Source organism: Micromesistius poutassou, assembly GCF_964030765.1.
Source record: "Micromesistius poutassou genome assembly, chromosome: 19".
Classification (NCBI taxonomy): domain Eukaryota; kingdom Metazoa; phylum Chordata; class Actinopteri; order Gadiformes; family Gadidae; genus Micromesistius; species Micromesistius poutassou.
The window spans coordinates 7,261,513-7,274,841 of NC_140289.1; the positions used below are offsets into that span (position 1 = coordinate 7,261,513).

Here is a 13,329-nt window from a genome sequence, read left to right on the forward strand (position 1 = left end):
GGCTGTCTGTATAGGCCTACTCTTAAATGGATTGTCTTGGTTTTCACTGGTTCTGAATAAAAGCCCCTTCAATTTCATGCAATGCGGACTTTATATATTTATACATTTAGGTCAATATCCGTTTAACATGTATATTTCAGAATTTAGAAATACATCAGTTCAGGTCTGGAGCAAACATCGGCTTGTATGCGCGTCTGTTCCTCCTCGCCTAGGGGGCAGCACAGCGATAATGTGTTACTCTGTTTACTCCGGTATCCCTCCGATGAGATGGGTGTCTCCTTCCTGAACAAGTGAACACAGAAGAGAAGTTGAGCCGACACAGGGAAAAGATACGAGCTGGAGACTAGATAAAAACACATCAACAGCTGAATATACGTCAATCCATATCCCCGCTGTGTCTGCGAGGCTACATGCGCGGTCCCGGCAGAACCGCTTAGATCGAGTGGCGTGCACGCCAGGTGTCGGGCCAACCAGTGGGGGAAAATGACATTTACTTCATGCAGGTAACATAAGATGCCTTTGTAATATTGAATTCACTTGGAACTTTCCACGGAATCACTCCTACTTGTCTACGTTCATCTAGATGACAGTGCACCTTTGTTGACAAGTGGCCAGTCGATCAGTATCACATGCTGCTTTACAAGCGAACTATGTTATGCGAGTTATGATTGTATCCCGATGATAATGTCTCAAACATTTCAAATTTTCTTTTTGGTAAATGGTTTATATGTATATGTATACGTCCGAGCCCGATCCCAGTAGGTGCTGCTTCGTTGGCACGTTGATATGTGAATCATGTGGAGATGGATTTGATTATTCATTAAGTTAACTTTCCTTCCTATCGTCGCGTGTTTTTGACACAGCCATTATGCACATCCCCAGAGTAAGTCAATGCAGTGCTCCTGTTGGTCAGTTGCCTGTCTGTGGCACTGTCCTACATTCCTCCATGTAACTGAGTGCTTGTCTCCCAAGTACACGCCGTGCTGCAGTGGGGCTGCTGGCTCTGTGGTGTGGCTGCCCTGGCCGGCGTACAGTCCCACACAAAGAGGACCTGTGTGAGTCATGCAGCCAGGCAAGCAAGCCCCCCTGGGCGGAGGCCCTCGGCGTGAATGCGATACACATACGCCACGACAGCAAGGAGCACATTTTTCTGTGCCACGGTTTCAGCTCAATGGTCGTGTTATTATATGCATACGTCTGTGGACTAACTGTGTGCTACTTGCATATGCCCAGGGCTATCTTTAGTAGTTATCCTGGACATTAAATACATGCTGGAACTGTGAAGCAAGATATCAGTTGACTACATTCTCAAAACGCTTGACCTTAGTTTTTATGAGCTCTTTGTTCAACTGCTCTTACTTTAAAAACTCGTTTTCTTTTTAATTCTGGAACGTCAATCACACAGTTGTTAAGGTTTGGAGTATACCAAGAGATTTGTCACTTGGAACCAGTCATTCAAAAATGATTGAAAAATGATTGAAAAATGATTTTTTAATATCTCCACCATACACAGATTGGTTACCAACTGCCAAACCTGATTATTGATTTACAGTTTTTATTATCTACACATTGTAAAATAATTCATATATATATTTACCCCAAACTATCGGTTAAAGTTCACAGGGTTTCAAAGTTAAAGTGAAAGGATGCAACATGCACACCTGGGCTTACATCAGCTGAGGCTAAATGTTTAGAACTGGTTGAGTTAACCTCATCCCAGGCACTCTCATCTCACCATGGAACGCCGGGAATGGGGGGCTTCAAATGTGTGTTTTTTGTAAGAGAGTGACCAGCACTTCAAAGCATTCTTTGGAGGGAGCAATATCCATTCAGTTACATGAGTCTGGAGGAGAAGGAGCACTATTGGAAGGGGACTTCCAATAGAGGGATATCCCTGTTGTTTCAGATGTTGATATGTCAAATTCTTCATCAACTTCCGTATTCCGTATTTCCGTATTTATTCTAGTTGCACGGTTAAGTAAGAGAATGGAATCGGCCTAAATGGTCGCCCCGGACCAAGGCTAAAACTCTCTTCTCTCAGCCTAGCTGTTGGTTCATGCCCGTCTACCTGCGCGCTGGCATCGGCATAACTTTTGTCCCTACGGCTAACTAGCAGTGATTCGTGTTTTGTTCTTGTTTTGTGTGTCTGTTTCCCCCGCAGGCTATGGCCAGCGCTGGCGCTTCTCGTCTTGTGGTCGCCGGCGGCGGCGGCAGAGGGCGAGGGGTCGCTGCTGGACGGCTGGCACGACGTGTGGCCCTTCCGCTTCCTGCTCAACATGCTGGGCTACTCCACCATCATCATCCCCGGCTACCTGCTCATCAAGTACTTCAAGCGCACCAACTACCAGGACACGGGTCAGACACGCCAGACTCACTGGTCCGCTCAGAGCGCGAGGCTACCGTTGGGGGGTAGTGGGGAAAGAGTTTTTAAATAATGTAAAAGTTAATATTAAAGTACAATTTTTCGAATTAAATGGTCCTCATTTATATAGCGCTTATATCCAAAGCGCTTTACAGTGTTGACTGACATTCACCCATTCATGCACACATTAACACAACGACGGCGGAGTCAACCACACAGGGAGACAGCCAGCTCGTCAGGAGCAATTAGGGTGAGGCGTCTTGCTCAGGGACACCACGACGCTCAGCTAGGAGGAGCCAGGGATCGAACTAACGGCAAACTAACAAGAGACTTAACGAGACAACATGGCGAGTGCACCAGGGACTCCTAGTCTGTGACTGGGTAGACTCTCCTCTCTGGTGCTTAACATCATTTGAAAACTCTTTCCCACTATGCCATCAGTAGCCTCAATGCGTTATATTGGCGAAACTTCCCCTTCAAATGTCTCGTGGATTAACACAGATGTTAATGGTGTTTCTGTTCTGTTTGACTTCTTCCATGTTAGGTCACGGTATCTGTTACCCCTTCATCAAGGCCTGCGTGTTCGGCAGTGAGACCAAGTCGGGCCTGCTGGACGAGGTGTCCAACGCGCCCAGGGTGGAGGTGGACTCGGGATCGCCCGTCAGACAGATGATCAAGTTGACCTTCTGTGCGGTGGGCCTTCAGGTCAGCTTGTTTTACCACACGCACCCTTTTATATTCCCATGCCTCCACCTACATCCTGCTATGGGGCCTATGATGTGGTCACAAGTGAAGGGCCAGCATCACATCCAGACTAACCTCGGTTCCACTGACTAGCTTCTCCTATCCCATCAGTGCTTTGACTGTGACATTTGAATATATATCTGTATATGTGTTTTATTACAAAGGTATTACAGCAATGCAACCGTTTTTTAGCATTTAGGAGCTAAACCTGCTGTGGAAGTAAATCATGCAAAGAATTATGGACCACATTCACTGTTGGCAGCAGTAGCTCAGGAGGTAGAGCTAGTTCGATCCCCGGCTCCTCCTAGTGTCAAGGTGTCCCTGAGTTAGGCATCTAACCCTAACTGCTCCTGATAAGCTGGTTGTCACCTTGCATGGTTGACTCCGCTGTCAGTGTGTGAATGGATGAATGTCAGGCAATATTTGATTTGATGAGCGATTTGGATAAAAGCGCTATATAAACGCAGTCCATTTGCCATTTACCATTAACGTTCATATTGCATTCAGTGCTCCATTCAGCACGTCACCAGCGCTATAATAAAACCCCACGTGGGCTCCCCCCCTCCCCCCACCCGGCCACAGGTCTCCTACCTGACGTGGGGCGTCCTGCAGGAGCGCGTGATGACCCGCTCCTACGGCGAGGCCACGGCGGAGCAGGCGGTGGGCGAGCCGGATGCCGGCGGCGAGCGCTTCAACGACTCCCAGTTCCTGGTGTTCATGAACCGCATCCTGGCGCTGACGGTGTCGGGCCTCTGGTGCCTGACGGTCAAGCAGCCGCGGCACGGCGCGCCGGCCTACAAGTACTCGTTCGCCTCGCTCTCCAACATCCTGAGCAGCTGGTGCCAGTACGAGGCGCTCAAGTACATCAGCTTCCCCACGCAGGTGCTGGCCAAGGCGTCCAAGGTCATCCCCGTCATGCTCATGGGCAAGATGGTGTCGCACAAGAGCTACGAGTACTGGGAGTACCTGACGGCGGCGCTCATATCGGTGGGCGTGGGCATGTTCCTGCTGTCGAGCTCGGCGGCGCACCAGCCGTCCACGGTCACCACCTTCAGCGGCGCCATCATCCTGGCGGGCTACATCGTGTTCGACAGCTTCACGTCCAACTGGCAGGACCACCTGTTCAAGTACAAGATGTCGTCGGTGCAGATGATGTTCGGCGTGAACCTCTTCTCGTGCCTGTTCGCCGTGGGCTCGCTGCTGGAGCAGGGCGCGCTGGTGGAGGCGCTGGGCTTCATGCACCGCCACCCGGACTTCGCCTGCCACGCGGCGCTGCTGTCTGTGTGCTCGGCGTTCGGCCAGCTCTTCATTTTCTACACCATCAACCAGTTCGGCGCGGCCGTGTTCACCATCATCATGACCCTGCGGCAGGCCATCGCCATACTGCTGTCGTGCCTGCTCTACGGCCACGCCGTCACCACCATGGGCATGCTGGGCATCGGCGTGGTGTTCCTGGCGCTCTTCCTGCGGCTGTACGCGCGCAGCCGCGCCAAGGCCGGCCGCCGCTCGGCCATGCCGCCGGCGCAGAAGGTCTGAGTGGCCTGGTTCTTGGGGGCGGGTGGCGGGGGGGGATTTCTTTGTTTTTTTCGGTTTTCTCTTCCTTTTTTTTACCGAAATGGGAGCCGAGGCCATTTTTTTCTGCTGTGGCCCCTTTGATTGTACGCACGATGGTTTAAAACCTGTAACCTGTATTTTTACATTTTGGTTTTCTTTGGAATCCGGTTTTATTTTATTCTATTCCAGGGGTGCATTATTTCTTTCTTTTGAGTAAAGACACTGAAAGGGATCCTGCAATTTTTGGTTCTTTGTCATTTCTGCAAGATGGCTCAAAGGGATTAATAAGACGTTACTTGCCGGTTGTCACTCGTCTTCAGTGACTGTGAAGTGGGTCATCATAATGTGAGTGTGTTTATGAAAGCATCGTTATCCCACCCATCCCCCAAAGACTTGATGAAGGCACCAACAAAACCAACAACAATCAATTGCAAAACTCTTCCTCGTTGATGGTACGGTACTGGGCTCGGTTTCTCCAGAGATGCTGAGGTTGCTATGTGGCGGTAAACAGGCAACCCTGTGCACGTCAACAATTTGTGTTCCATCGTGTTTACCGTGACACAAGATCAGACCTGGAGGGGTTGTAAGGAGAACGGACACTGGTCCACATTGAAGGTACAGCCGGGAATCAAAAAATTTAGATTTTGATGTTGATGTTACAAAGGAGGCCTGTTTCAAGAAAGTAGCAAACAAAGAGTCATTTACGCAAGACTTGAATAAATGTCAACTATGGTCAACTAACGCATACAAATATTTGTATATAAATAATCCCACCCTCCTCCTCTATACACAAGGTGTAATGTCACGGTGAGCCTCAACCTCAAGGCCAAAAATAAGAATAATGTTAATGATAACATGTTTCAAAGAGAAAGATCATTCCAGTGCTAGGAATAATTCAATGTTGGAATTGTCTGCACCTGCACTTGCACTGGTGGATTGGCAAAGAAAACAACTGACAGTCTAGCGAATCACCTCAATAAGAGCCTTCTGTGGAGATTCAAGAAGCAGACTCTTTTTTTGTCTTATCTCCCTGACTCTTACTTCTCAAATATCACTTATTCATGATTTATGAGGTCTTCTTACCAACACTTGGGTATGTGGATGGATTTTAAAACATAAAAGCCTTTGTTCATTGTAAATGACATGAGTGTGTGTGTGTGTGTGTGTGTGTGTGTGTGTGTGTGTGTGTGTGTGTGTGTGTGTGTGTGTGTGTGTGTGTGTGTGTGTGTGTGTGTGTGTGTGTGTGTGTGTGTGTGTGTGTGTTTTATGGCTGGAGGTTTGAGTTAAAAAAAACAGTGGAGGAGAAACGGTGGATACTTTGCTCCTTTTTGTGTTTATATTATTTGTGTATTTACCCAAGTAACTGGATTAATAATAAATACAATAAGTTAACTACAAGACGTGTATAGCAGTGGTGGTTTTTATATTCAATGTGGACCAAATATGAGGTGTCTTATCCGACCCCCTTATTTCCACTGGGGGCGCCTTCTGAAAGGTTGTGACCTTTTCAGTTATTTATTTCAGCCTCTGCTTACAACTCAACAGGAAAGTGTTTGTTGTTGTCACTCCATTCATCACACACCCTGTAGCGTCTCCGGCTGCGGGGAATCAAGACGAGTTCGTAGGCAGCGTAGCCTTGACTCATAACGGGAGATTGCTTACAATCATACCCTGATCATATCAGTCAGAAGCACCGCAATCTCCCATTGGACCCCTCCCCCTCCACACACACATGCGCGCACTCACACAGATACCTCGGTTTACACATCACCCACCTCACTTTTAGGAAGCATCGGGGGCGGAGGACCAATGGGCATCCCCTATGAGCTCATCTCGCAACACCCCTACACACTAGTGGTGCTAACTCTAGTCTCCCAGAGGCGCAACGACACACCTAGCCCCATGCCTACCTCTCTGAGTCAAGTACGAAAACACACTGTAAAACAATATTTAACTTTATTATTTTTTATTTTAAGGTTGGTGAGTTGAACTGACACATCCGAGACGTACAGAACACATGGGTTAATGATCTGACTATCTTAATGTTTATTGACACAACCAAACGGTTAACCATTACTTCAAAGACTTCAACCCAGTCTCAAATTAGAAAAAGATCTTTGTTACAAGGTCATTGAGTGTAGGTTGTGTACTTTAGTTGTAATAAGGGTTGTAAAAGAGGCGGATATCTTCTGGTATATTGTGTGTGTGTGTGATAAATAATTTTGTTTTGTTCTATAGCTTGTAGATAATACAATGTGTTCGTTTGATACAGCTACTGAGAAACCTCCAGCGTTTAGCTGATATGTTTAAGGATGATAAAGACTAATTAAAACTGCGCGCAGTGATGAACGGGACCTCGCGCCGGCTTGCAGCCGCCACTACGAGGTCCCGTTCATCACTGCGCGCAGTTTTAAAAAAAAATCGCGCCGGCTTGCTGCCGCGTCACGTGCCGTCGTAACATGTGTGCTGGCAAGATGTGCACATGTTAGGACCGCACGTGACGCAGCCGCAAGCCGGCACGAGGTCCCGTTCATCACTGCGCTCAGTTTTAAAAAAGCGCAGTTTTAAAAAAAATTCGCAAATTTATGTAATCTGTAGAAGCAGAGGTGCCCTGTGGTGTCCTACTGATTGTTTTGACATTAACATGTAAGACCACATTTAACTGAATTACATGTTGTAACAACTTTAACTAACATTATTAACCCTACATCAATGATCCGATAAATTCCCTAGGAGGAGTTAGTTGAAATACAAGGCGAAAAAGTGAAAGAATTCCATTGAAAATGGCCAACTTTGACGGCACGCCACGGACACGCCCTTCAACGTACAGTCACAAATAGCAGGATTTTGGTTCAGCACCACTTCATGACTGTACTGACCAATTTTGAAGCAGATCCGATAAATTCCCTAGGAGGAGTTCATTCAAATACAAGGCAAAAAAGTGAAAAAAATTCAAAATGGCCGCCAAAAGTGAAAATTAGAAATGCAAATAGCCGACTTCCTGTGGGGTTTGGGGCATGGGTCCAAGAGGCTTTTCTGTAGGTATGGGGACATTGTACGTGAATACTGAGTTTCATACATATTGGTGAAACGTGGCGCAGGGGCTGCTTTTTAAAGTTCCTGTAGGGGGCGCTACACACATGAGAAACACGAATTTTGGTATGTGAGCTACCGGCACCAGTCTACACGTGTCCTGTGAATTTCATATTCATAACTATTATGATCTCCGCACAGTGATTTTGAGGCTCTGGCGGCCATGTTGTTTTTTCAATCGACTCAATTTTAATTGAGCAGTTAGAACTTTGGTACCTAACGACCACTGAGTTGGTCCCGCTCAAATCAAACATTGCGTCTATGAACTGTGGCTATTTTAGTAACAGGCCACGCCCACTTCGAAGCCACGCCCCATTTGAGAAAATGTTGAATTAATCTTGTTCAGAATTTGATTCTGAACAACTTTAGTAGAGGGGTCCAACATCATAGGAGTCCAACTTCATGTAGATATGTGCAATTTACTATTTTTGGGGTGAAAAACACACCCATTTTAGAACTCAATGGCTCATGGGTACTTTGAAATTTATCCTACAGACTAATCCTTATGTCAGATTGAAGATAATGGGCCATAGATGATATGTGCCAAAGGATTTTTGTCAAAGTCGAAAAACCTGGGATCCTTGGGGAATTTACTGTTTTTAACTAAATTCAAAATGGCGGAAAATCTGGCTACCGGAAGTGCTAAGTTAGTATCTGCAAATTTCTTCATTATGAGGATTTGCATATGTGTGCAAAGTTTCATGAGTTTAGGTCCAACCGGTGACGAGTTATGCTTGTGCAAACGTTGAAATTTTGGCATAGTTGGTATAGCGCCACCTAGGGGCGAATGTGAATTTGAGGGCTAGAATATCAAATTTTTCACCAGTCCCCACAATTGCACCAAAAAAATTTGAGTTTTAGAATATGTGCAGGGGGGGAAAAATGCAGTCGAAGTCGTGGAAAATAATAATAATTAAAACTGCGCGCAGTGATGAACGGGACCTCGCGCCGGCTTGCAGCCGCCACTACGAGGTCCCGTTCATCACTGCGCGCAGTTTTAAAAAAAAATCGCGCCGGCTTGCGGCCGCGTCACGTGCCGTCGTAACATGTGTGCTGGCAAGATGTGCACATGTTAGGACCGCACGTGACGCAGCCGCAAGCCGGCACGAGGTCCCGTTCATCACTGCGCGCAGTTTTTAAAAAGCGGTTTTAAAAAAAGTTCGCGAATTTATGTAATCTGTAGAAGCAGAGGTGCCCTGTGGTGTCCTACTGATTGTTTTGACATTAACATGTAAGACCACATTTAACTGAATTACATGTTCATTAACCCTACATCAATGATCCGATGAATTCCCTAGGAGGAGTTAGTTGAAATACAAGGCGAAAAAGTGAAAGAATTCCATTCAAAATGGCCAACTTTGACAGCACGCCACGGCCATGCCCTTCAATGTACAGTCACAAATAACACGGCGTTGGTTGAGCACCATGTTTTGACTGTACTGACTAATTGTGAAGCAGATCCGATAAATACCCTAGGAGGAGTTCGTTCAAATACAAGGGGAAAAAAGCGAAAATAAGACCACGGAATTCAAAACGGCCAACTTTGACGGCACGCCACGGCCACGCCCTTCAACGTACAATCACAAATAGCACGATTTTGGTTCAGCACCACTTAATGACTGTACTGACCAATTGTGAAGCAGATCCGATAAATTCCCTAGGAGGAGTTAGTTCAAATAAAAGGGGACGGAATTCAAAAATGGCCAACTTTTGGCGACGGAATTCAAAAATGGCCAACTTTGACGGCACGCCACGGACACGCCCTTCAACGTACAGTCACAAATAGCACGATTTTGGTTCAGCACCACTTCATGACTGTACTGACCAATTGTGAAGCAGATGCGATAATTTCCCTAGGAGGAGTTCGTTCAAATACAATGCGAAAAAGTGAAATTCCATTCAAAATGGCCAACTTTGACATCACGCCACGGACACGCCCTTCAACGTACAGTCCCAAATAGCACGATTTTGGTTCAGCACCACTTCATGACTGTACTGACCAAATTTGAAGCAGATCCGATAAATTCCCTAGGAGGAGTTAGTTCAAATACAACGCGACGGAATTCAAAAATGGCCAACTTTGACGGCATGCCACGGACACGCCCTTCAACGTACAGTCACAAATAGCACAATTCTGGTTTAGCACCACTTCATGACTGTACTGGCCAATTTTGAAGCAAATCCGATAAATTCCCTAGGAGGAGTTCATTCAAATACAAGGCAAAAAAGTGAAAAAATTTCAAAATGGCCGCCGAGAGTGAAAATGAAAAAATTAAAATTTCCGACTTCCGGTGGGGTTTGGAGCATGGGTCCAAGAGGCTTTTCTGTAGGTCATGGGACCTTATACGTGCCTACCGATTTTCATACATATTGGTGAAACGTGGCGCAGGGGCTGCTTTTTAAAGTTCCTGTAGGGGGCGCTACACACATGAGAAACACGAATTTTGGTATGTGAGCTAGAGGCACCAGTTTACACGTGTCCTGTGAATTTCATATTCATAACTATTACGGTGTCCGCAGAGTGATCGACCCTCCTCTGGCGGCCATGTTGTTTTTTTAAATCGACTTAATTTTTGGTGAGCAGTTAGAACTTTGGTACCTAACGGCCAATGAGTTGGTCCTGCTCAAATCAAACATTGCGTCTATGAACTGTGGCTATTTTAGTAACGGGCCACGCCCACTTCGATGCCACGCCCCATTTGAAAAATTGTTGACTTATTCTTGTTCAGAATTTGATTATGAACAACTTTAGTAGAGAGGTCCAACACCATAGGAGTCCAATTAATGTAGATATGTGCAATTTACTATTTTTGGGGTGAAAAACACACCCCTTTTTGAACTCAATGGCTCATGGGTACTTTGAAATTTATCCTACAGACTAATCCTTATGTCAGATTGAAGATAATGGGCCATAGATGATATGTGCCAAAGGAATTTTGTCAAAGTCGAAAAACCTGGGATCCTTGGGGAATTTACTGTTTTTAACTAAATTCAAAATGGCGGGAAATCTGGCTACCGGAAGTGCTAAGTTAGTATCTGCTAATTTCTTCATTATGAGGATTTGCATATGTGTGCAAAGTTTCATGAGTTTAGGTCCAACCGGTGACGAGTTATGCTTGTGCAAACGTTGAAATTTTGGCATAGTTGGTATAGCGCCACCTAGGGGAGAATGTGAATTTGAGGGCTAGAATATCAAATTTTACAGCAGTCCCACAAAATGCACCAAAAAAAAATGAGTTTTCGAATATGTGCAGGGGGGGAAAAATGCAGTCGAAGTGGCCTAAAAATAAGAAGAAGAAGAAACACGAGGGTTTCAATAGGGTCCTTGCCAAGTTTGGCTCGGTCCCTAATTAAAACTGCGCGCAGTGATGAACGGGACCTCGCGCCGGCTTGCAGCCGCCACTACGAGGTCCCGTTCATCACTGCGCGCAGTTTTAAAAAAAAATCGCGCCGGCTTGCGGCCGCGTCACGTGCCGTCGTAACATGTGTGCTGGCAAGATGTGCACATGTTAGGACCGCACGTGACGCAGCCGCAAGCCGGCACGAGGTCCCGTTCATCACTGCGCGCAGTTTTAAAAAAGCGCAGTTTTAAAAAAAATTCGCAAATTTATGTAATCTGTAGAAGCAGAGGTGCCCTGTGGTGTCCTACTGATTGTTTTGACATTAACATGTAAGACCACATTTAACTGAATTACATGTTGTAACAACTTTAACTAACATTATTAACCCTACATCAATGATCCGATAAATTCCCTAGGTGGAGTTAGTTGAAATACAAGGCGAAAAAGTGAAAGTATTCCATTCAAAATGGCCAACTTTGACAGCACGCCACGGCCATGCCCTTCAATGTACAGTCACAAATAGCACGATTTTGTTTCAGCACCACTTCATGACTGTACTGACCAATTTTGAAGCAGATCCGATAAATTCCCTAGGAGGAGTTAGTTCAAATACAAATTCCCTAGGAGGAGTAAGTTTAATACAAGACCACGGAATTCAAAACGGCCAACTTTGACGGCACGCCACGGACACGCCCTTCAACGTACAGTCACAAATAGCACGATTTTGGTTCAGCACCACTTCATGACTGTACTGACCAATTGTGGAGCAGATCCGATAAATTTCCTAGGAGGAGTTCGTTCAAATACAATGCGAAAAAGTGAAATTCCATTCAAAATGGCCAACTTTGACATCACGCCACGGACACGCCCTTCAACGTACAGTCCCAAATAGCACGATTTTGGTTCAGCAACATTTCATGACTGTACTGACCAAATTTGAAGCAGATCCGATAAATTCCCTAGGAGGAGTTCGTTCAAATACAAGGCGACGGAATTCCAAAATGGCCAACTTTGACGGCACGCCACGGACACGCCCTTCAACGTACAGTCACAAATAGCACGATTTTGGTTCAGCACCACTTCATGACTGTACTGACCAATTTTTAAGCAGATCCGATAAATTCCCTAGGAGGAGTTCATTCAAATACAAGGCCAAAAAGTGAAAAAAAATTCAAAATGGCCGCCAAAAGTGAAAATTAGAAATGCAAATAGCCGACTTCCTGTGGGGTTTGGGGCATGGGTCCAAGAGGCTTTTCTGTAGGTATGGGCACATTGTACGTGAATACTGAGTTTCATACATATTGGTGAAACGTGGCGCAGGGGCTGCTTTTTAAAGTTCCTGTAGGGGGCGCTACACACATGAGAAACAAGATTTTTGGTATGTGAGCTATCGGCACTAGTCTACACGTGATCTGTGAATTTCATATTCATAACTATTACGGTGTCCGCAGAGTGATCGACCCTCCTCTGGCGGCCATGTTGTTTTTTAAATCGACTTAATTTTAATTGAGCAGTTAGAACTTTGGTATTTAACGGCCACTGAGTTGGTCCCGCTCAAATCAAACATTGCGTCTATGAACTGTGGCTATTTTAGTAACAGGCCACGCCCATTTCGATGCCACGCCCCATTTGAAAAATTGTTGAATTAATCTTGTTCAGAATTTGATTCTAAACAACTTTAGTAGAGAGGTCCAACACCATAGGAGTACAATTAATGTAGATATGTGCAATTTACTATTTTTGGGGTGAAAAACACACCCCTTTTTGAACTCAATGGCTCATGGGTACTTTGAAATTTATCCTACAGACTAATCCTAATGTCACATTGAAGATAATGGGCCATAGATGATATGTGCCAAAGGATTTTTGTCAAAGTCGAAAAACCTGGGATCCTTGGGGAATTTACTGTTTTTAACTAAATTCAAAATGGCGGGAAATCTGGCTACCGGAAGTGCTAAGTTAGTATCTGCAAATTTCTTCATTATGAGGATTTGCATATGTGTGCAAAGTTTCATGAGTTTAGGTCCAACCGGTGACGAGTTATGCTTGTGCAAACGTTGAAATTTTGGCATAGTTGGTATAGCGCCACCTAGGGGCGAATGTGAATTTGAGGGCTAGAATATCAAATTTTTCACCAGTCCCACAAAATGCACCAAAAAAAAATGAGTTTTCGAATATGTGCAGGGGGGGAAAAATGCAGTCGAATACGAGGGAAAATAAGAAGAAGAATAAAAC

At 45.4% G+C, this 13,329-nt stretch overlaps 1 protein-coding gene across 1 annotated transcript; it reads left to right on the forward strand.

Moving 5' to 3' along the window:
- The first annotated feature begins 291 nt into the window (after positions 1-291).
- On the forward strand, positions 292-6,028 carry slc35b2 (solute carrier family 35 member B2). Its single transcript, XM_084483928.1, has 4 exons — positions 292-503; positions 2,162-2,355; positions 2,907-3,067; positions 3,689-6,028. Exons 1-4 carry the CDS (start codon positions 484-486, stop codon positions 4,640-4,642), a joined length of 1,329 nt encoding a protein of 442 aa, XP_084340054.1. The 5' UTR covers positions 292-483; the 3' UTR covers positions 4,643-6,028.
- Positions 6,029-13,329: the final 7,301 nt, after the last annotated feature.